The 24,061-nt window shown below is 33.7% G+C and overlaps 3 protein-coding genes and 1 long non-coding RNA gene across 7 annotated transcripts in view; 2 read left to right on the forward strand and 2 right to left on the reverse strand.

The window, feature by feature from the left end:
• Window positions 1-1,493: 1,493 nt before the first annotated feature.
• On the forward strand, window positions 1,494-3,492 carry LOC127064950 (uncharacterized). Of its 2 annotated transcripts, none has more exons than XM_050996657.1 (3): window positions 1,494-1,944; window positions 2,812-2,981; window positions 3,187-3,492. In XM_050996657.1, the coding sequence occupies exons 1-3, from the start codon at window positions 1,878-1,880 to the stop codon at window positions 3,454-3,456; spliced, it is 507 nt and encodes a 168-aa protein (XP_050852614.1). In that variant the 5' UTR covers window positions 1,494-1,877; the 3' UTR covers window positions 3,457-3,492. The 2 variants fall into 2 exon arrangements, with proteins under 2 accessions (XP_050852614.1, XP_050852615.1); XM_050996658.1 differs by having other exon boundaries at window positions 1,495-1,944; window positions 2,815-2,981.
• Window positions 3,493-4,977: 1,485 nt separating this feature from the next.
• On the forward strand, window positions 4,978-12,622 carry LOC127064927 (A disintegrin and metalloproteinase with thrombospondin motifs 2-like). Of its 3 annotated transcripts, none has more exons than XM_050996613.1 (16): window positions 4,978-5,935; window positions 6,730-7,020; window positions 7,380-7,492; window positions 8,103-8,195; window positions 8,337-8,572; window positions 8,768-8,920; window positions 9,017-9,130; window positions 9,222-9,354; window positions 9,427-9,596; window positions 9,674-9,977; window positions 10,077-10,209; window positions 10,667-10,932; window positions 11,080-11,345; window positions 11,626-12,014; window positions 12,088-12,174; window positions 12,256-12,622. In XM_050996613.1, the coding sequence occupies exons 1-14, from the start codon at window positions 5,398-5,400 to the stop codon at window positions 11,849-11,851; spliced, it is 3,036 nt and encodes a 1,011-aa protein (XP_050852570.1). In that variant the 5' UTR covers window positions 4,978-5,397; the 3' UTR covers window positions 11,852-12,014; window positions 12,088-12,174; window positions 12,256-12,622. The 3 variants fall into 3 exon arrangements, with proteins under 3 accessions (XP_050852570.1, XP_050852572.1, XP_050852573.1); XM_050996615.1 differs by having other exon boundaries at window positions 12,088-12,164; XM_050996616.1 differs by lacking the exon at window positions 4,978-5,935 and adding an exon at window positions 5,958-6,647.
• Window positions 12,623-14,933: 2,311 nt separating this feature from the next.
• LOC127064954 (uncharacterized) overlaps window positions 14,934-24,061 on the reverse strand; it is a 71,135-nt gene continuing 62,007 nt past the window's right edge. Inside the window, exons 24-30 of the mRNA XM_050996662.1 lie at window positions 16,818-17,022; window positions 16,293-16,551; window positions 16,101-16,212; window positions 15,823-15,945; window positions 15,539-15,693; window positions 15,371-15,450; window positions 14,934-15,201 (exon numbers count right to left, since the gene is read on the reverse strand). Coding sequence (XP_050852619.1) covers window positions 15,033-15,201; window positions 15,371-15,450; window positions 15,539-15,693; window positions 15,823-15,945; window positions 16,101-16,212; window positions 16,293-16,551; window positions 16,818-17,022 — 1,103 coding nt within the window. The 3' untranslated portion in view covers window positions 14,934-15,032. The remainder of the gene's footprint in view (window positions 15,202-15,370; window positions 15,451-15,538; window positions 15,694-15,822; window positions 15,946-16,100; window positions 16,213-16,292; window positions 16,552-16,817; window positions 17,023-24,061) is intronic.
• LOC127064955 (uncharacterized) lies at window positions 22,690-23,770 on the reverse strand. The gene is made up of 2 exons (XR_007781874.1): window positions 23,176-23,770; window positions 22,690-23,074 (listed from the first exon to the last, which is right to left on the reverse strand). It is a non-coding gene; the product is annotated as an uncharacterized LOC127064955 (long non-coding RNA).

Raw genomic sequence — 24,061 nt, forward strand, 5'->3', positions numbered from 1 at the left:
ATATATATATATATATATATATATATATATATATGTCATTTTACGAAAATAAAATATTATTTCGTCTAACAAAAAAAAAAGAGTTAAAAATTAATCTGTTCTAAATCATTTTCAATTTTAATGAAATAAGTAAAAGATATGTCAATGAAATTATTTATGAAATGTCATTGAAATATAGATATTTGAATAGATTAAATCATACGATATATAATAACTAATATAATAGCATAGCCGATCATTTAAACGTCAATTAACCGAAGAACTGATTACTCGAAAGCTGGACAATCGAGATATCGATTTGCCAAAATACTCAACCAGACTGGAACATTCTGAAACGTAAAAATAGATACTGAAAACGATAATTTCTCTTTTCTTTTTTCTTTTTTAATTTTTACTATATAGAAGAAAGAACAAACGTTTCTAGGAATATATAGAAACATCAATGTTTTATGTATTTTTTTAATTCATTTGAAATATTATCATTTGAGATATTAGTCACATTATTTCGAATTATCGACCGCATCATTAATGATTCATGATACTGTAACTAAATACTGAATCCAACTTTGAGCAATAATATGAATAATAAAATAGAAATACACTCTATATAAATTCATGCCATTAATAGCTGTCAAACAAAAAAAAGAACAATAATAATGATAATAATCGTACAATTGTTATAATATTTATATGAAAATTTCGTCTATCGTGACCGATTTTGTCAAGAATTTATCGAGTGGCGGAACGTTAAGAGATTGATAATAGATGCATCTGGAGCAGAGAGATGCGCCCTAAATTTTGTGAACATGAAAACATACGCAAGTAACATCGAAACGGTCGAGCGAACGGATCCATTTAGGCCAGACAACAAACAACTCTTTATCGTTGTTCGATAGAACGTCGATAAATTTGTTTCCACATGTTCACTTTATTTTTCCCTCATTAGATATTACATCCCTCAATGAAAAAAATCGATTTATTTCGATCGAACGCACACATTAAAAAGAAATACCTCGGACCTTTTATTCGAATTAATGGAAAGATTAATCATTCGGAAATGATTACTCTATCAGACAAAAAAATTTTCTTTCTTTCTTCCATCAGAAAAATAAATATCCTATATGTTTCCCTTCATTGTCTCAATTATAAATCAATTCGAATGAGCTTGAATTATCGACGCGAAAAGGAAGCTAAACAAATATAAAAAACAAATAAATAAATAGATAAATAATTAAGTAAAAAAAAAAAGAAAAGAAATAAATAAAATAGAAAGAGAAAATAAAAGAACGTTTTATTTAAAATTCCGTAATTAATTTCGTTCTCTGTTCGTACGGCGGCTCGGTGGTTCTGACGTCAGCCGATGATGACGACGACGACGACAACGACAACTACGACGAAAGGGACAGGGACCTTTTCGCAGGATTATCGATTTTCAACGTTTCGAGGTTTCTGGAGCGATACGTGCACTGCGCAAACTCCTAGGTCGTGCTACCGACTCGCAAAGATTCCGAGTGGGCACGGAGCGTCGCGAGCGTCGCGAGAGCGTCGTCGCCATGACGAAATTCCGCGAAAAAGAGTCTACTTTTCTCGAGTCAAGAGTTATCCCATCTCTCTCCCTCTTTCTTCTCCATTGTCTGTCATTCTTCATCTACTAGAGTTTACCATCCTTTGTGTCTTTTCTCTAATACGTGTATAGAAAATTCCGAAGGAAAATGTCGACGGTTCATGAGTCTTTTACAATTTTTTTTTTTTTCCTAAATGCTACGATCCTACGATTGGTCTTTCATTCGAATTAATATAATATATATATATATACATATATAATATATAATATATATATACGTATACATATCAGGTGTTACGAAATTTCATCGAAAATGACTGAAGATATTCGTGTCAGCGTTGCGTGCTTCCTGATCATCGCTTCGATCGTCCTCTCCGATGGTAAGTGATGGATTATGTATTTCTCCCTATCTACCTTCTTATCTTTCGTTGTCCATGTATGTGTCTGTCTATATATATATATATGTGTGTGTGTGTGCTCTGATTTATACGTATACGCGCGATTATATCTCTATGTATTAAAAAATACGATAAAAAAGAAAAAGGAAGAAATGTTTCAAACGAATATTTTATGTCGTCAATGGATTGAAACACATCGTTATGATAATTATCTGATTTTTCGATGATCTTGAAGTGATTAACAAAATAGTCGCGTTTACACTTTATAAATGGAATCTTATGTTATTTCTTACATATTCTTGTAGTCGATATCAGACATATTTTAGCAATAATTATCGCGTGCATATATTTAAATTATACATTAAAATTACTATATGTATCTGTATGTGCGTTTAACATTTTTCATGTGGCACTTCTGTGCCTATATCTATTTATTTTCGCGAGCTAAAAATTTTAGTTTAATCCGAAATTATATATATATATATATATATATATATATATTTATATATGTATGTATGTATGGATATTATTTATCTTGATTTGCTTTTAATTTTCTTCCTTTTTTTTTACATTTTGATTAACATAGTTCTCTCGTAGTTCTTTTCTTTTAATTATTTATGATAATAAATCATGTTGTCATCGATGATACAATTAATTGATTATATGCAATATGCGCAATATTTGCAGAAAGATAGATGATATCTAAAAATTGTTCTCTATTATCTTCTTACATCAATCTTCATTCAAACGTCGATCTAATAAACGAGATTTTATATTAGCACTATTAACCTTTAACGTGATTTCACCAAGTGTATGATATACATACGCAGTAAGTTTTCCTTCGATAAGCAGGTCAATTAATGGCGAAAGAACATCGAACTCATGCTGCTTCCGAACGGCCAAACGATTTATGGTGTTATCAGTGCGATACCATGGATGATGGGGAGTTATGTTCCGATCTTTCCTCTAATCACAGTTCCTTTATGCAGAAGTGTAAGGACGATAAAAGAATTTGCATGGTATGGATGATGACATTATATATAAAAAAAAAAATTAAAGTAAAATTGAATCAATAAAAATATGATATAAATTAAAAATAATTTTTCCTTTGAATAAAACATAAAGAAAAAATATATATATACATAATTTTAAACAAGTATGATTTCTTTAATCGAGTTGATTATTTTCCTTATTTTTTTTTTTCTTTTTCATTTCTTTTTACAGGTGAAGCGATTCTCTTATACGACGAGTACAGAAAATTCGACTTCCAGTCCTCAAATGTGGTCATTGGAAAGGAACTGCACGAGTAAATGCGAGCCGGGTTGCATCGTGATCGGTGAAAGAACGAAGCTTTACGCTTGCACTGCCTGTTGTGATAAATCTTTCTGCAATACCGGAACCGGAACTGCCAACGATCTTACGATGAAAGAAATCAACTTCATTTTAGCTCTTATACTTCAAATCGTTTTAACAATTACCATGTATCCGTCGTGACATTATCGATAAATATCAAAAAAGCATTAAGTTTCACGCAGGACTTCCTTTTATTTCGTCGAACCGATCAAACATCCTTTCCTTATTTATAGTTACTAAATATTTCAAAAATGTTAAAAGAGACAGCAACTTCCGGATATAGTTTAGTCGTTCGTTTTTGGTCCGTAATACGAGACGAATATCTCGATCTTCTTGGAAGACAGATGGACCCAGAAATTTCTCGTGAATTTACATAATTTTAGAGATCCACCTTACAGTCAGTTCGAACAGTTTCCACCCGTCGATTCCATTCGATGAAATTTCAATTTCTAGTTAATTATCTTCTCTCATTGTACATTAACAATGATATTGATTACAAACGTATGTAAGCATATACCTACACAAATAATAATTATATAAAAGACAATCCTTTATTCGTTAAATTGTTATTGTCGTCTACGTTGACGTAACAATTTAATTATCGTCGAATCTGTAAAACAATTACTTGCTGAGTTGGTTCGTGTAGCAGGTGGTCGATAGGTAGTATATGTGGATAGAGAATTCCTTGGGATTCGATAAATTCGAAAAGCGACAGTTTGTCAGTGGAAGATCGGAGAAGAGAGTACTTACGTTGGACATAAAGCCGCCATTATTAGAACTTGTGCCGGTTGCCAAGTACTTGACTGGCGTGCTTTTTCTAGCCCCGCAACGATGCGTTTGCATTCGTCGATGCGATGCGTTCTCGGCTTCGCAGAATATCCGGCTCGCTCGTCTCTTCTCTGTCTCGTCCTCTCTCTTTTTCTTTTCTCTATCTCTTTCTATCTTTCTCTCTCTCTCTCTATCTCTCTCTCTATCTCTCTCTGTCTATCTGTCTCCTTCTTTCTCCCTCTTTCTCTCTCTTTCTCGTGGGCGCGTGCTTTCGTCGTTTTCCTCGTCCATGTGCTCGCCAGTTGCAACGCGTACGGCGTACCAAACGAATGCACTTTTGATTAGACCTTAATTAGAAAGAATTCTCTCTTCAGTTTAGTCCAGCGATGTTTACGAGTCGAAATTTTCACAAATTACGAAGTAGTTTTTCTCTCTCTTTCTCTCTCTCTCTCTCTCTCTCTCTCTGTTTTTTCATTCTCTTTTTTTTTTATTTTCTTTCTTTTATTTTTTATTCTCTTTTTTTTTTCCCCTATAAATCATATCTCGAGATTTTTCATTGAAATCGTTTGAAAAACGATCCAGTTGTTTCCCGAATTGACCCATGACTCTATTTGTTTCCTCTACCGAGGACAATTTCAACGAAGAATGATTTCACGCGTTAAGATTTGATAGATCTGATACGTCATATCGTATCATTCATTGTCATCCAGTGTCAGTTGTTGTCATTGCCGTCAAAGTCATCCTATTCGTGTGTGTTAACGTTTTGTAAAACTGACTGACGATTTATATATATATATGTATGTATATATGTATGTATGTATGTATATATAATACATACTATTCGATGTCGTTGGTACACGCTCGTTAATATTCACCGTAATTCGCTTTATTCAACAACCAGTACTTCGGCCAAAGTTTAACGAGTGCGAGCGTATAAAGTGTCGAGTGGCGAAAGGAGTGTAGTTGAAATTATTAAACGTTCGAGTGTTTCCGACATAACGCGCGAGCGTTTAGCCAGTGGAAAAACGATTTGCCCGTATAAATTGTGATTTTCTACGTTTCTCTTTCTCTCCCTCTCTCTCTTCCTCTCCCTTTCTTTCTCTCTTTCTCTTTTTTCTCTCCTCTCTCTCTCTTTCGTGGGTGTAAGTACGCGTAAAATTTTATCATGCGTTTCGAGTGTGACAGAAAGAGATATAGATAGAGGGAAAGAGAAACAGAGAGAGAGAGAGAGAGAGAGAGAGAGAGAGAGAGAGAGAGAGAGAGAGAGAGAGAAATAGCGAGTCTGTGCGAAAGCAACCGTACGGAATTTAATTAATGCGACAAGGTGCAAGCATGCCACAATCGAAACTCTCGAGTTTGCTAGTAATGACCTGGTTGCTCGGTACGATAGCCTGTAAATCGCGCGTCGACGAGCTCATTCAAAGTTTCATCGAATATGAGATCGTTTATCCAACAATAATAACGGATGATCTATCCTCATCGTTACGTGATCATCGATTACCGTTCGAAAATCGTTCGAGGAATCTACAGGAGGAAACAACGATCTACGTGATCGTCAAAAATTGGACGTTGAGAACTACGATCAATGATCGATTAACACTTTCGAAGGATCTCCATCTTCGCGGTGGAAAAAATTTCAATAAGAGTTTCGACTGCGATTTAAGACATGGAATCGTCGAAAACAATGAAAATATTTCGTCGGTCGTTCTGACGATTTGTTTGGATGAAATTTACGCTTTTGTCATCGTCGACGGTAGATCCTTCTTCGTGGAACCATTAACGAATGGTCGGCATATATTTTACGAGTCGAATAATACCGGATGGTGGTCGTCGTCGAGAAAATCGTCGAAAAGTAAGGGAATATTTTCAATATCTATACCTATGCACTTTGGGAACAGCTATAATAAACGAACGTAACGTTATAAAGATTTTATTAATATTTATTGGAAATATCTTTCATTTTAATTATTAAAAGAAAGATTTGTATAATATATATATGTATATATATATTTATAATTTATAGTATAAATCTACTCGAACAGAGACTCAACAAATAATATTAATCTTCGGATATGAATTAAGAATTTGTTTTATGATGAAAAAAAATGAAATGAAATCTAAAATATACGGATATATATGTGGATGTATAAATGTCTTTTAACTTCAAAGTTGAAAAAGGCAAGAAATTAAAACGTTACTTTAATTGATATTCTACTGTAATATACCGACACACCCACGCTAACGTATCTAGGAATTGTTACAGGTAGATTCGAATGCGTACGAGATACCGAGTGTTTATATAGTTTCCCAACGTTGCATCGGTATTAACATTTCTATGCTACGTCCTAGACGTGTCCACCAGTAGCACTTGTATTCTTAGTAAAACGTTATAGATCCTCTCCACCTGCCATGCTACGACAAACATGTGCTATGACCCAGTTCCTATGTCTCTCTCTCTCTCTCTCTCTCTCTCTCTCTCTCTCTCTCTCTCTCTCTTATTCTATATACAAATACATTCGTAGAAACGTATATATCAACAATTCGCTAAGATGTCTATTTACAATGTAAATATAAATCGTATTACTCCGTACAAGATCAAAGAATTTTTCTCTCCTTTTTCTTTTTGTATTTTTGATCTTTTTTCAGATTTTGGTCCATCGATCGAAATTTTCCCTTTGTATTACACGAAGAAAAAGGACGGCTTGAAAAATCCCACAAGACGATCGAAACGGGAAATTCGAAGCATTAAAAGTAATGGATTTTATAATCTCACCGGAGATGTCTTTGACATGGAAAATTTTGATCTCGGTGCTGGGGATAATGAGGATTTCTTGAAAAAAGATGAGGACGTTATGATCGAACGATTGCCACAAAGGAATGATCCCGAAGACGTCGGTTATTTTTCTAATCCATCTTGGAGCAGAAGCAAAGTACCGAGTACATGAAACTTCTTCCTCTTTTTTTTTTTGTTTTCTTTTCCTTTTCACTTTCGTTTCCACGTCGTAATTAATTAATCAATCAATCAATCAAGCAAGCAATCAATCAATCAGACGAACAAATAATTAATTAATTAAATAAATAATTAATTGATTGATTGACTAAATGACCGATATAAAATTCATTCTTTTGTGGGAAACAATTAATATGCGCCATTTTATAACGTTGCTTCAATTATTATTTCGTTTAAATTAGCCGATTGAAAATTCGAACATCAAGATGGTTTAATAAATATCACGTGTCCCATATAATTGCGTTACAAATAATTATAATAACGTTTTATTAACTCATTGACATAGAAAGGAAACAATTGCCACCACGATGGTTGGAGGTCGCGATTGCTGCGGATTATTCCGTCATTGAATTTCATGGTCCACGTGTTCAACAATACGTTTTGGCACTACTTAATATCGTGAGTTAATATCACAAATTATTAATATTCTATTTTTATTCTATCTGATATTTGACCTTTTTATATATTGAATTTTATTGACGATACAAAGAGATATGAATTTCAGCAAAATTATTTCATTAATTATTGATTATTAATGAGAACAATTTTTTCATTTTTTCTTCTTTTTTCCTTTTTCATTGCAACGATTAAAGTGCCTACAAAGTCGTAATACTTCTTAGACCAGATGAAGAATGTAATCAATTCGTAATTAATTGCCAATCGAATTATCTCTTTGGATGAGCTCAATAAGAAGCCCATAAACGTTCGAATCTTTCAGCTTTTATCTTCGATTTTACGACGAAAGTAGAAACGAGTTTAAATGAAACGTAATTTTCCGTATTAATTAGCAATATACTTGGAAAGCTTAGGGGAAGAGAGATAGAATTATGATACGACTAAAGAAAACTTTTAATTTTGATTAAATACCGATCGAAATTGTGATTATATATGATCGAGTTTATACAAAAGAAATAGAAATGTATCTTATTTTTTCCATTTTGTAATAATTTAAAAACAAGAACGTCGACAAGTAGACGTTCGATATTCCGAAATGGAACATATTTTTCAGGTCAGTGCCGTTTTTAGAGATCCTTCTCTCGACTCAAATATGGTTCTCGTCGTTGCTCGTGTAATCCTTTACACGGAAAAAAAAGACAGTTTGGTAAGATTATTTAAATTCGAATGTTTCTTCTACGTAATATATTCTCAGAATGCTAATTGTATACGTCTGACTCTATGTATGTATGTGTGTGTATACGATCGATCATATAGTATTCCAACGATATCAGTATTCCATTCGTAGGTTCAAGATGGAAACTCAAGGAGATCGTTGGAGAACGTCAACAAGTGGAATCGGAAGCTCTTGTCCTTATCAAAGGATAGTCACGATATAGCAATATGGTTAACTCGTTTGGACATAGGTGGTCCTTCAGGATATGCTCCCGTTTCGGGAGTTTGCAATCCTGCGAGATCTTGTACTTTAAATCGAGACGAAGGTTTAACGAGCGCTTTCATCATAGCTCACGAAGTAGCACATATGTTAGTAAAATTATTATCATTTGAAAGATCTATGAAAATATCTTTTCGTATATACAGAAAAATATGTATATATACGTGTGTGCGCGTGTATAAAATTAATTAAAACCTATGTCGACTTGTCTTTCTTTTCTAAAGAAAACAGAAAAAAAAATGAAAACAAAGTTTCGCAAATGAAAAATTATTTTACATACATAGCTTGGGCTTGACTCATGATGGCGATAAAACCGCTGGAAATTTTTGCGTCGAAGAAGCGTCTCTTGGTAGCGTGATGGCTCCTATGGTGGCCGCGACCTTCCATCACTTTTATTGGTCCACATGTTCCAGGAAAGAATTCCATCGAAAAGTCAAGTAACGTTGTAAATTACTTATCTCTTATTATACAGCGTAATATACTACCTCTCTCTGTAACATCCCGCAAACTAATGAACGACTCGACTATTCTAGACAGTGGTCTTGTTTATTGAACCGACCCAACGACAATAACACTACACGCTTGGATATAAACATACAAGAAATGTTTACAATGGATGAACAATGTCGAGTGGAATTTGGCCAAGGGTAAGTTAACATTTAATATAAAACAAAACTTTGTAAACATATCGATCAAATTTTATCTATCTATTTAATCTATCCTTGAAACATCCATTAGTTATCACCTATGTAAAAGTTTTGAAATTCGTGAACCATGTTCACGTTTATGGTGTGGCAATTCTAATATTTCTCAAGCTTGCAAAACTAAAAAGGGACCACCGATGGAAGGTACACTTTGTGGAAAAAATAAAGTAAGACGAACGTATAAAGTTTAAATAGTCCATTATTTTTCTACGTTACAATGGGATAATTAATTTTTACAGTGGTGTGTAAACGGTCGCTGCGAATCCATGGACCGAGAAAGATCGAACTTGGAGCCATTGTTTTACAATCCAAGAAATGGGGGATGGAGTGTTTGGAGTTCTTGGAACAAGTGTTCCAGAACTTGTGGAGTTGGTGTGCAATGTAGATCACGTTCATGTAACAATCCACGGTAAACGATTAATCATGCATTTTTTTTTTTCTTTCAACTAAAAGAAGAAAAATAAATAAACGATTATGTTATCGTAGGCCAGCATACGGTGGGAAATATTGTATGGGTCCGAGCGATGATTGCAGAATTTGCGAGTCAGCTAAATGTACGACGAATATCGACCTTCGTGCTCAGCAATGTTCAAGACTGATCGGTATTTTAGATTTTAAAGAAATATCGTCTAAAGTAAACATGACCTGGTTGGCTTACGAGCCTGAGGAACTTGAATTAAAATGCCGATTGGTTTGCCGTAGCAAAGAGACCGGAGAAATTTTTTATAGCGGGAAGAACCTAATGAATGGCACTCCTTGTTCCTACGGTTCTACGGATATCTGTATTCAGGTAACGAAGGGTGACCTTCATTATCTATCAGTAGATCGAGGAAGGACAAACGGTGTGAACAAAAGAAAAGACGAATTAATTTTGATTTTCTTTTTTTAGGGTGAATGTAAACGAATGGGTTGCGATAATGTTTTTAATTCGGAAAAAGTATTTGACAGTTGTGGTACTTGCAATGGCAATGATACTGATTGCGACTACGTTGTCAACAAGTTTCAACGTAAACTTCGCCGAGGTTAGTACGGTAACTCCGGTTAAAATTGAATTTTCGCCAAGAGGGAGAGAGAGAGAGAGAGAGAGATAGAGATGGAGAGAATATTACAAGTTTCCCTCCAAGTAACTGAGAAACAAGAATAATTAGTTTACTATTTGGTAAGAGATGGATATAGTTAGAGTGAGATCTTACGAGATATACCGTCCACTCGAAATTCCCAAACTCAATATCTTCCTATCTTAAAGATGACCGATTACCAATACGATTCAACCATTTGTTCGAACGTACGAAACTATCTCCTGAAAATAAATATTTACATTGAATCGAATAATAATTTTTATTTAATATAATTCACGAATATTGTTGATGATACCGAGCTATGATGAGCAGATTTAACACGTTTTAAATGATAATAAATGATATAGTTAAAAAATATAGAGAAAAAAAATATATATAAGAACAAATTATCTATTTGCAGCAATGACGCGTGTGGCTGTATTACCACGCAATGGTATTAACATGGCAGTGAATGTTACTATAATGAAAACATCGTTTAGCCATAAAATCAATACTACTTTCGTTATAATGGATGGAAAAAGACGGCGACACAAAGTAAACGATTTTAATACAAAAGGTCACGAGTTACTGGCAATCGAGGGTACTGCTTTTCGAATTCAAATAACTAGTAATAACAAATATGCCATAAAGACGAGAGGGATGGCTTTGGATGATGTCATCGTATCGGTATAAAAAAATTATTGAACATCTTTTTCAATTTTTTTTTTTTTTTAACGAACTTTACGATCAGATCGAAAGTATCGGAACAGATGTTCTTGTTGTTGTCTTTTTTTTCTATATTTTTCTTTTTTTAATTTTCATCATTTTGTACAGTTCGTAGTACCGACGGACGTCATCAAATCAGGTACGTCGATCGCTGTATCTTCACGGTATTCCATAAATCGTAATGAAAGAAATACAGACAAACGATACCTATGGTTAGTGGGTGGATGGAATTTTTGTTCTGTCAGCTGTGGAGGAGGAATACGCAGGAAAATGATTGCTTGTAAGGACGATAAAACTGGAAGAATCGTTTCCAGAAGGAAATGTGCATTTCTTCCCAAGCCTTTTTTAAAAATGGAAACCTGTAACATACAGAGGTAAATGTTTATAGATTTAGTGATTAATAAAGGTATTATGAATAATGAGCAAATTACAGTCTCTCGTAATTTATTGATTATTGAGCAAAACGTTTATAAAAAGCAGAGAACAATGAAATTTATTACTTTCTACGGATTTTTTTTGTCATTACTCGTTATTCATAATCGCCAATATATATTAATCACTTAGTCCATAATATATACATATATTCATACATAACATAGATAATTATTAATTAATTATAAACGATGGATTTATTCAAAACGAATAATTTTCTAGCTGCGATTACAAGTGGCTCCCAGGACCATGGGAAACATGTTCTGTTACCTGTGGAAATTTTGGTATTCAAACTCGTCAACTTCATTGCGTACGTTCCTCCTATAACGAGAGTGAAATAATTAGTAGTAATGAATTGGAAGCATATAGGATTATATTGAGACCATCTTTATGTATGGATCATCAACGACCGAGCATCGAGCAAGAATGTAATAGGATAGCCTGTTAAAATTGTTGCTAGTAATATTTTAGATTCGATTCTTTTTTTTTGTGTTACGAGAATCACGATTTAGAAGAATTCAAATTCAACTGCTTGTTCTTATAACGCAGATAGTATCTAGTTGGTACATATATATGGTTTTAGAAATATCGATTAATGAAGAATACATCAGGTAATTCGAATATTAACAGGAATATTGTAAAAATCGATGTCATCTAATAAATTTACATATTTACGTATTACAGTTGTGACATCACTTGAGCTTGACAATTACATATACGCAAAAGATATTTCATTCAGAAAGGGAAGGAGTAATCGTAGAGTAAGTTTTTGTAAGTAATTACAAAATAGGATTGAACAGACATAATCTTATCTTTTTCGACAGATATTAAATTAATTCTTCATTTTTATAGGATTCATATCCGTCTAAATCAGAACTGTGATCAAGAGGAACCATAATATAATGCAACGTAAAGATCATTTTCTTTCTTTCTTTTTTTTTTTTATATAAAATAATCTATTTTTAAGGGTTTCTTTTCTTTTCTTTTTTTTTTATAATGCGTTTAAATACGAATTTTGTTCTTTATACTATCTTAAGTCGTCGGCTTAAATGATTAACGTCGATGATGGACTAGGTTTTATTCGTATCCAAAGTATACATAATGATAACATCGTTGGTGCAAATGAAAGATTTAATAAAACGAAATCTCATATAAGCAAGATGTTATAGCGTTACATATAATGAGAAATATATGCTACAATAAAAATATTTACTTCAGATCGTTCTTTTCTTTTCTTTTTTATCTTCTTTTTTTTTTTTACTATCGAACCATTTTTCCCCCATTTCACGATCCTAATCTAAAATGAATGAAAACAACGCGATCGCTATATATATATTAATCTCTGTTATATATATTTTTTTGCCAAAAGATTTCTTATTAACTAAATAAAATCTTTGTTTAGCGTGATTAGTTAAATCGTCTCGTACATTCGGACACGAAATGTATTCTTGTACTTATCTGACATCAATTCGATATGTTAATTGGATATATATATATTTTGTGTGTGTATGTGTGTGTCTATATATATATATATATATATATATATATATATATATATATATATATATATATATTAACCTGATTTAAAGAGACGTGTAAAAGGTAAAATGTAGACATACAGAGAAAGCCAGTAAAAGATATGCTACTGACTAGAAGCTCGTGAACTTTTCGAAAAACCATGAAAAGTACTTCTCTTTCGTTTGTTTGGAAAGATCTATCGATCATATGTTTCTTTTCTTTTTTTTTTTTATGAATGATCGATCTTGTTAGATACTCGCTCTTTTTTTTTTAACTCTCTCTCTTTCTTTCTTTCTTTCTCCCTATGGATTTATAATATCGTAATAATAAGTATTGTCTGATTTCCAACTTTAATTACCTTCATTTATATAACTAAGCTTACAAGTTAGAGAACTCGTACTGTCATGGCAAAGGGGCATCTAAATTAACGACGTCATTGTCGTGCTTGCATGCGGTTAATTAATTGTTGTGAATATTATACGATATCTATGAATGTATATAGCTAAATTAATTGTCAGTTTTTTAACGTGTCTAGGTGTGGGTAGATATATACGTATGTATGTATATATGTATGTATGTATGTAATTATGTATGTATGTATATATGTATTCATATGCGTGGACACGCTCGTATTTATGGATTCGTAATAATAACGCCGCGTGTATATACGCTGAATCGTTTACTTATATAATATGATATATTTGGATATAATATATTATATTTGATATATCATGTTTGAACGTATCGTAACTGTACGCGCTTGTATATATATATTATATTATATACACATAATATCCTAGGTACAAATAATCTTTACAAAAATATTAATTTGGGAAGGCAAACTTTCAATGATAAGCCATTACTTTTTAAATACTTGCAAATGTAACAATAACGTGAATCGTTTTTATCTATAATCTTGAAATTATAGGGTAACTTTAGTTATCTTGTTCTTTCTTTTTTTTCCCTTTTTCTTATCTTTTCTCTTCAATCGTCGTTCGTTTTTTTATTTATTTCGTTTCTTTTTTATTTTTCGTGTTTTTTCCCTTTTCGTCATTTTCCCATATCTCGAGATTATCGTGTAGATCGTAAAAGAATCGATCCTCACAAGAGTTCGATGTCGTTCGTATGTTAAGATGACACTCGATTAAAATATCGTTTAATTTTATTAAGATATTCGAAAAACTCGATACTAACGCAAGTTCTGATTTTTTTTCAACGAAGCGTTCGCTGATTCATACTTGCGTATTTTGGATACTACGTAGAAGTAGGCTCGACGGAAACTCCTCGTTTCGATAAAATACGTGAAAACAATTTCAAAGTGTTCGTTTCGAGATGACAATGATCTCGTTTAGAAAAAAAAAAAAAATCAAAAGAAAGGACCACTTTCGATTTCTACTGTGTAATCAGCTGATATCATTAAATAAAAATTCGACTGTAGAACTAAGAGAAAGTGGACATTTCTTTCGTACTCGTTTCTTCACGTATAATAATTAAGAATAAAGTTAATGTATCATAACATAATAAATTATTAATCGTTATTATACACTACTTACATTTATGCCCTTTTTTCAATAGGCCCTAAGAGATTAGATTTTTGGTAAAATTCGGACATTACAAATCCTATACGTATGCGTGATTGTTACGACTTCGATGCACAAGAATATATATATATATATATATATATATATATATATACTCTTAAAAAATGTATTGCCCCCACTACCGCCGACTCACATTTAACCATTTGCTTACAATTTTTACTAGATTGTTAGGAAGAACATTATTTATATATACATCGAAACGAAAGGAAGGAAGACTGTCGTGTTGTTCCTAGCCTATCCTTTTGTTTTGTCTTGTTTTCTTTTTTCATTTTTTCTTTCTTTTAAATTCTTTTCTTTCTAACTGCATAACTGCACTTTTTTCTTCAAGCTCGGAGTATAACCCGGCAGAAGGATCGCAATAGAAAAAAGAAAAAAAAAATAAATAAAAGTAAAAAAAAAAAGATGGAAAAGAAAAGAGAAAAGAAAAAATTTTCATTTTCTAATACAACATAGTAGTAGCCGGTTCTTTGGTTATTAGAAACTCTTGATGTTCCCTCTCGTTACTCAAATTCATAATCTTTCGACGTAGTTGCCTGGGAAGGTGCCAAAATAGCCAGTTCTCTGGCTGGAGCCAACATACCACCCATCGTCACATTTTTCCATTACGTAGACAGTGTCGCCTTCCTTCAACTCCAATTCGTCCTCGTTTTGTGGTCTATAGTTATATAGTGCTCGATATCTGGCAAATTAAACGAATCGATTTAACTTTTTCGCTTTCTTTCACTCGCTCTCTTTCTTTCTCTCTATCTTTCTTTTCTTTTTCTCTCTTATTCACTCTCTAATTCTCGCTCTCTAACTCTCTATTTTATTTTAATAGATACGTGTAAAAATTTCCACAAGAAACTTACGGTACTGGTTCAGAGTGCGTGTCTATATGTAATGTTTCGTTGATATGAGATACCTGCAGCTTGCTTCCTCCCATTCGTGGCTTTAATTAAAAAAATATATATATCAAATAAATTTGATTATATAAATAAAAGAAACGATTAAATAATCGTTTTAAAACTTTCGCTCACCAGTGAATTATAGTGGGGCTGTGTTGTGTTCATATTAACCGGTATAGACGGTACATAATGGTGAGGACCCATACTCATCTTCCCACCAGCTGATCCATTGGCTAAAAGACTATGCGCTGCCGGAGATGCGATTGGCTTGCTTTGTACTGGTGTCTCTGAGGGTAAAAAAAAAAAAACAAAAAAAAAGAATTAAAAAAAATCATATTTTATATAAACAATAAATGTGATGCACAAAGGTTCGAATTTCAAACAAATTCAATATCGATTTTTACATAAAATTTTACCTGATCTAAGTCCAGGCTCAGTGATAACCTCGACGTAAGAAATTGGGAATATTCCCTTTCTATTACCGATTCGTCCTTCGTACCAATTTTCATCGACCCTTCTAGTCAAAACTACCAGTTCTCCTAAAAAAATTAAAAAAAAAAAAAAAAGAAAAGAAGGAAAAGCAAATTAGAAAAAACAATATGAAATAATAAAAAATCAACAAGTCATGGTTGTTTTCAAGAAAAACATCAATATCTTTTGCATCGTAGTACGATAATGAATCTTATGAGTTTACCCTTGGCCAATGATAATTCCAGATTGGTCTGCGCCACGAAGTTGAACTTTGCGCGTGCCTGTCCTTCGTACGGTTTCTTCGGTGTAGTTCTCATTCCATCGTAAGGTAAAATCTGCTTGGACAAGCATATTCGGTCACATTCTTATTATCGTTAAATTATTACGTAAATTTTAATTTAGGCCTTGACGTTACCTCGACGTAGTTGAAGGGAAATAGACCGACCATCGCATTGTGTTCACCCTCGTACCAATTTTTATCCACCTGACGTCTAACAAAGATTATATCTCCACGACGGAAGGTCAATTCGCGAGAAGATTGTCCAACGAAATTATAAAGAGCTCTTGCGAGTAATCGTGGCTCCGGAGTTTGCTCCTGGGATCTGCTTCTGTGGCTAAGATCATCCACGAAGTCGTCGTAGCGATTTAAAGGAATCGGTGATTTTTGCGACGGTCTAAAACAAAATAAATAAATAAATAAATAAATAAATAAATAAATAAATAAATAAAAAAGAAAATAAAAGATCAATCAAATTGGACGATTTATATATTATACATTCCACGTATGTATTATATACATATGCTAAAAGGTAAAACACGTATGACCTTTAATCGTGACACTTGTGTTTATTTTTAGTAGCGTGTAAAGAATGTTATGCAAATACTAAAATTTATTACGTGCTATTAAAAGTTACTCAATGAAATTTTTATATCGACTCACATGAAATTATCCGTATGTCTTCTTGAATCTATATCGTGCAATTCCTGAAGATATTTCCGACGTCTTTCTTCCTGATAAACCCGTCGCATGTTTTCCGCGCTTCGTCTTGCAAGTTCTTCCTCGCTCAAGGGCTCCTTCGCTTCTGTGCGTACTGGCGAACGATAATGAATCGTTACTTCGCCCTCCACATAGCGCCTCGGAGATTCTATTTCCATAATATTTACTAATTAGAATCGTTCTACCAGACTCGTTGTTACATAAATTATATTCCCAGTTTTCTTTTTAACCCTATCCTATTGTTCCTTTCTTAAATAATTTACTAGTATAAATCATACTTCGATGTTACCCAATGACAAGTTTTTGAAGGAAGAATTTAACGACGGAAACAAAAGAAAAAAAAAAAAAACAAGAAAAAAATTGGATTTAAAAGATAAGGCCAGAATGACCTACTTTAAGGTCGTAACTCGTTAAGCAGTTAACTCGAAAACATATGGCTTCGTTATGTCGTGAGAAAGGAATGAGTTACAATAAGGCAAATACTCAAATGAATATTTAAATGTCCGCGATCATTTATGCATTTACACGTATAAGTATATGAGAGCAAAAGACAAAAAAGAAAAGGAAAAAAAAAAAAAAAGAAATTGAAAGTCCTTAAGTCGAAAATATTTCACTGCCTACGATTAAAACGTTCAATTTGACAAACTGACATTGATCGTGAAAAAGTAAATGAATTGCAATAAAGTCGAATTGGAAAGGAAATTTCACTGTACTTTTTAAATCGGACTCGACGACGGGTGGTCGTAAAAATATTTTCATTTCGTTTTATCCAGCGATTTTCATCGAGAGAAATCGAATCGACATATTGTCTATGTCAACTGGCACGAAGTTCAATGACACGAAAATGCGAATCTGTCAATCGGTTAACGCGTACATTCGCTTGGATGCGCGGAGATGATGCGACTGATAAAGCAAACGTCACTACTGGCCAATTTTGCCGGGGAATCTGACTCGCGCAAGCGCACTTAACATATAGGGTATAACACACTCGCTCTTTCTCATCGCAAAGAAAGAAAACTTGTGAACGTCCTAAGCAAACATGTATATGTACGTTATTATCTAATAGAAGTTCTCCTAGAAAAGTTTCAGAACGATCTTAGAAAGTACTTGCGTTTCCTACATAAAAGATTCCAAGCCGATGGTTTTAACACGTGAATCAAAAGTTTAATACATATTTCTTATCGCGAACTAACTTTTTTGTAAGTGAAGAAAAGAAAAGAGAGAAAAAAAAAGAAAAAGAAAAAAAAGGGAGCCAGCGATAAAGAGAACGACGAAGAAACTTTCTTTTTCTCCTCCTTCTCGATGAACAGGTACAATGTCAAATTTCCAAAATTTAAATCTAAACCAACGAAAAACTAGCGGATATAACGGTATTAATAGGCCGACACGATTGATACATGAGATACAAGATAGATATATCGTACATATATGTATGTACTCATTGTTCGTGGAAACGTATGCGTGCGTTTTTACTGACTGTACGGAATCGGGCCGTAGACCGAGGGAAGCGTGCTTCCGGTTCCTGAGTGCGGTCCACCGATCTGTCTGACGCGATCGGCCAGAGGGCTCGTGGTTTCGCTGTTCGTCGAAGCGTCTAGATCAGCGACCCGTGAAGATCGAGCTAGATCGTTCACAGTGCCGTTTCGATTACGTAGATCGATCATCGAATTCTTGTAATTGTTCACAAGTTGTGGCGACTGCAGTTCCTTCCAATAGGAGAGATCGTTGAAAGATTTGTTGAACGTGGGCTTGTCTTCTGTTTTTTTCATGATAGATTTATAAGACGAATCGTCGTTGTTTTTGATGATTTTAAAATCGTCGTTGTCCTGGATCGAATCATCCATAACGGTCGTCAGTTGACACTCGATCGGTCGATCGTAATCCCGAAGCAAAGCTACGTCCACGGTATAATTTTTTAAACACTTCCTATCAGACTCTTCGATCATCTCGTATCGTTCGTTAATATTTCTCAAGTCCAAAGGAGGTGGGATTCTTCTCAATTCGTTTCTAGACAATCGATTTTCGTCTAGAACGTTCAATTGAACGCACGAGGCATAATACTTTCTATCCTCCTCGCAAATCGGTTTCATCGAACCACGCAAATTCATCGAATTTCCAAAATCCATTCTTGTACCATTCACCGAGAGTCGTGCGATTTCGTTCGACGATTTTTCATCTCGACTCGATAGATCCGGCATCGATTGACAAAAATCTTCGGGATTCCGTTCGAACTTGTACGATGCTAACCAACGAATACGATCGTCGTTCGATATCTCCAAGTTCGAGTTTTGAAATTGCGACGAATTGCCAATTAATTTGCGGCTCTCGATTTCCGATTCGAAACGATTTAACAGTTTCAAACCGTCGCTTTCCATTTCTTCGTTCGTTGAATTTTCAATGCATCCTTCGTCGTATCGATTTTCAATTCTATTATTACGTCGATCGGAATATTTAGAATCTTTTTCATTAGAATCGTTAACGCTGTCCAAGTTTTTCCTTTCAAATTCAAATTTCTTTTTCAATGGAACGCCACTGAATTTATCATCGCACTCCAAAGATTCACCACCTTCTGTGCCTACGCCAGAGAATCTAGGAATTCTCGATTCTTCCAAAAGTTCTGGGCTGTTCGACTTAGTCTGAGATTTCCGACCGTTCATACTGCTTACCGAGGATTGATTACTCTGACTGGTAAGAGTTTCGGTGCTACCGAATTTACCGGGTTGTCTTAAAACTTCCGTTCTAACGTTCTTGTTGAAACTTCTTCCCGAATCCAAAGAACTCTGAATATTCTTTTCCTCATCATTATGCGAATTATTCGTATTAGTCATTCCGAAAAACTGTCTCCTTAGATATCTATTGTGTTCAAATATCTCGTGAAGTCTTTCTCTGCTACCCGTATATTCCTCGTTTTCTTGAGAAACATTTAAAACGCGATCTTTGTACGATCGAAAATTTATTTTCGATTTTGAAATGTCTCTCGCTGCATACGAAACACTGTCGACGTTATAATCGTTTTGAAGCTTCAAAGTTTCCATCGATTCTTCCGAATTTATCGGATTGGAAACTCCGTAATCATCTTTGCTGTAATCACCATAAAAATATGTCCTCTCGAATTCGGTTTTTGGTTTCCAACTCCATCTGTACGGCAAATTTGATTCCAAATGGACTAAATCCTTCTTTGTGTTCGAATTTCTATTTTGTACGTCGGCGAACGAATTCAACGAAATTAACTTTGCCTTTTGTATTTCAGGCATTGAACGCCTGTGGCAAGTTTGTTTCTCGTATTGTCTCGTTCTCATCAGAAACACCGGATTTCGCGAGTAAGAAATCCTTTCGAGATCGTTTATGTCGTTTGCTAAACTGGTCCATTGTGGGCTACGTTCGAGATCCTCTACACGTGGCATCATGATGTTCAACATTCCTCGATTACTCTTCTCTCATTGTCATTTGAAAATTTGTTTGATAATTTTTTCACTTCGAATTTGTTCATCGAGAAACTTTGATTCATATGTTCACAGTTATGTATTTGTAAACTTGATAGAATATGCAATATATACATAATACATACATATATATATATATATATACATATACATACATATATATATATATATATGTTCGTTAAAGATTAAATCGAAATTTATTACGTAGAATTAATTAAAAGATAAACTATCGGTGTCCTTGTCACAAGACATTTAGTATTTATCATCATCGACCATTTCTACCGATGAGTTCTTATCTACTCGCTCTTTTTAAAATAATCTCAAATGGATGGAGTAAACAGGTCTAGAAAACGAACAAAGCAAAGTTATCGGTAAGAGATACATCGAGCTAACTTTTCATTGACCTTATGCCGTCTTTTTCTATATACGTCCCGTAACGTTTCTCCTTGTAGGTATTATTACGACTAATATTTAGTCGTAACGCCAAGCTTGAAAAACCAATAACAATAAACTATTGAATAATTTATATCTACGTTATGAAAATTATCGAATTAAATTTAATTATTCTTTCTTACTTCTTTTTTCTTTTGTTACTCGATAATTCAAGGATCGTTCATGGTGAAATAAATATTTCCATTGATGTTACGCTCCTTGGGTTCTCTCTCTCTTAAAAAGATGGCTTATCTATCTTCCGGAAGTTGTCTCTGTACCTCGATTTCAATCTTCCCTTCGTTTCTATGCTTCCTCAACGACTTAAAGAAAATTTTGCTCGTGAATGAAGAATCTTCGTTTTAGAAAAAACGGAATGCTTATTCAGAGTTGTTTCTTTCGTTTTCAAATTATATGGAAGACATGTCCCGCAGAAAACCGATGAAATTATCTGGCATAGATGTTTCTCTTGAGATCAACCAAAACCAACTGAGAATTGACAAAGGACACGAATCGTATTAATAGTACTTTTACTTAACTGTTTTGTATCTAATATTTACACGAGCTCTCGTACGATTTGTTTACGTCAACACGCGTACCTTACGTACGCATATAGTTACGTACGTATGTAATACCTATTGTAATCGTGATTATCGATTTTATGTGTACAAATTTCTTATTTCTTTTTTCTTTTTTTATTTTTTTTATATCCCTAAATAAAAAACGAAATCGAGGTAACGTCGTAACTTGAATTGCATCGTATAATAGAATCAAGTATTGCGAAATTATAACACCTGTCAAGCTGACTACAACGCTTTGAAAGCGAATCGATGATAATGATGATGATGATGATGATGATGATGATGATGATGATGATGATGATAGTAATAGTAATAGTAATAATAATTATAATAATAATAATAACGACGTTAACTCGTACTAACGATAAGTTTCACTTTTGCAAAACTTCGGCACTAGGATTAGCGCGCGATGCACAACCTGCCGGAAATAAAAAGTTTCTCTTGTTTCACCTTTTCCTTACCCGTTTAAAGCCGAAATTAATTAATTATTTAATTAATTAATCACGTTAAAATCGTGTTACGAAAAATGAATAATGAATTTGATGACGAAATTTTAAGAAATATTTATATTGAAAAATCAGGAGAAAATGGAAACGAAGAAAGTCAATTACCGATCCTATTATTAGGGATTTATTTAATTATTAATTTTTCTAATTAACGAAAGTTCGTGCCAATATATGATGCTATTAGTGCCACGATGTTTAACGAACGAAACGCTCATAGTCCGATATTAATTCTCGTAACACTTTCGCGCTTTCACGCCGATCGTTTCCCGTGGAAATCCGTAATTTACAAGAAGAACGAGCCGAAAACAACAATGACGTTGGTTGTCTGAATCGGAGACGTTCGCAGGCCTCTATCGAGAAAGATCTAACGTTCCAACACACTCGACTGGTCGACTTAACGATGCACTATTCCCTTTGTTTATATTTCCTCGCGAGAAAGTTACCTACTTGCACTTTAAGAATCTTAGCTCTCTTTTCAATCAAACGTAATGGCCGCCACGATGCACGGTGAACATTTTATTTATATCTTTGTGAGTCACGTCTGGTTCGTGCATTTCATTAATTAATCCATTCTTTCGAAATTTGATATTACCCTTCATTAAAGCTTTCTAACGAAATTCTTATCGTATCTAAAAAAAAAAAAAAAAAAACAAAAAAGAAAATATTTACATAATGTGTGAAACACTTGTATGATATAAAACTTATACTAAGTGTAGTTTATAATTCGGAAAAATTAATTAAAAATTAATATATACACACACGTATGTAACTTCAAAGCTATATCTAACATTGTAGAAAGTTAAAGTGTATATTTAAGTGCAAAAAAAAAGAAAAGGAAAAGAAACAAGAGAAAGAAAAAGATAGAAGAACGAAGGATAAAGTTTAATAAAAATAAAATCGATCGCGAAATCGAAGATAACAAAAAATTAAAACGATCGTTGTTTCTTATGTAGGAAGAGCATTCGACCGGAAACGTATCACGTGCAGGTATAGTCAGCCATGTTTGCGAATATGTGTCGGTTGTCTCAAGCACGTAATGCACGCGCAAGGAAACGCGCGAACGGAGTGTGCGATTATCAATCGGCCGTACGTCGTACTCGCGATTATATATTGCGCGTAATACTTTATAACTGCGCATGTCGACGTATTGTGTTCGCAGTTTTTACCGTTTCGTTACAAAAGTGAATGTCATTTTTTAAATTTTTATGTCGGACACACGACGATCTATCCTCCGTAAAATTCTATTATAATAAATATTCGATTATTCACACGGACCATGCATGCACTTTATGCACCATATACACTTGATTTAATACACTTGATGCTAAAAACACACGCATACCTACACACATACACATATATACACACACACACACACATTTACGTACGTATATACGCGTACGCGCACTTGAATACACACTTACTTCTGATTCGATCATACACTTGAAATGATTACAAAAAAAGAAATAAGAAAAAGAAAAAAAAAAGAAAAAGAACAAGTATAAAAATTCCAAAAGAATACAACAAATTTTTTCTCAATATATCATATAAATAAATATATTGCGAAAAGAGATGTGTTATTCTTATTGTTTCAGAGAACTTATTGTGCCAAAGAGAAAGAGAGAGAGAGAGAGAGAGACGATACGACGACGTAAGATGGTTGTTACGTGTAAGACGCGCGCGGCACGTCTGATCCTCTTGCCGGTCCGACGATCGTGTTTTCACACCCCCCCTCCCACATCACCTAACAACATCGTTCACGTTTAAGCGCTCTTCACACGATCGCAAAATATTATCGCTTTGCGAAAGACTCGGTTAAATTGCTTAAACGTAATAATCAGCTTTCCCAACGAATATCAAGGTATTAATATCGATGATTAATATCGAAGTCATTATTTTAACAATAGCATGTTAAAAAAAAGAACTCTGGTCTAACGTATTACCGGAGATTTATTTAAATCTTGAAAATCGTCCATCGTTTGGCAGATAAATGAATATGTTTATCGCGAATTTCTATCGCGATGAAGTATTTTCGACGATGATTCGAATGCCGTGCTATCTTAAGCCAAGAAACGATATCATCTATTTTAAATAATGTCATTTGGACAAAAGAAAAGAAAAAAACAAAAAGAGATTTCACAATTTTATCCACGAAATGAACGTCTATTTAGTCAAATAATTTAATTATTACGATCATTTTCAATCAAGAAAATAATATTTAAAAAAGT

The sequence above is a fragment of the Vespula vulgaris genome, chromosome 7, assembly GCF_905475345.1.
Source record: "Vespula vulgaris chromosome 7, iyVesVulg1.1, whole genome shotgun sequence".
Classification (NCBI taxonomy): domain Eukaryota; kingdom Metazoa; phylum Arthropoda; class Insecta; order Hymenoptera; family Vespidae; genus Vespula; species Vespula vulgaris.

Excerpts from the sequence above, each read along its gene's own strand:
- LOC127064950 (XM_050996657.1), top strand. The coding sequence starts at position 1,878 with ATGACTGAAGATATTCGTGTCAGCGTTGCGTGCTTCCTGATCATCGCT. Across the intron at positions 1,945-2,811 it reads TTCGATCGTCCTCTCCGATG|CAGGTCAATTAATGGCGAAA; the intron begins GTAAGTGATGGA and ends TCCTTCGATAAG. Across the intron at positions 2,982-3,186 it reads ACGATAAAAGAATTTGCATG|GTGAAGCGATTCTCTTATAC; the intron begins GTATGGATGATG and ends TTCTTTTTACAG.
- LOC127064927 (XM_050996613.1), top strand. The coding sequence starts at position 5,398 with ATGCGACAAGGTGCAAGCATGCCACAATCGAAACTCTCGAGTTTGCTA. Across the intron at positions 5,936-6,729 it reads GTCGAGAAAATCGTCGAAAA|ATTTTGGTCCATCGATCGAA; the intron begins GTAAGGGAATAT and ends ATCTTTTTTCAG. Across the intron at positions 9,131-9,221 it reads CGAGTGGAATTTGGCCAAGG|TTATCACCTATGTAAAAGTT; the intron begins GTAAGTTAACAT and ends AACATCCATTAG.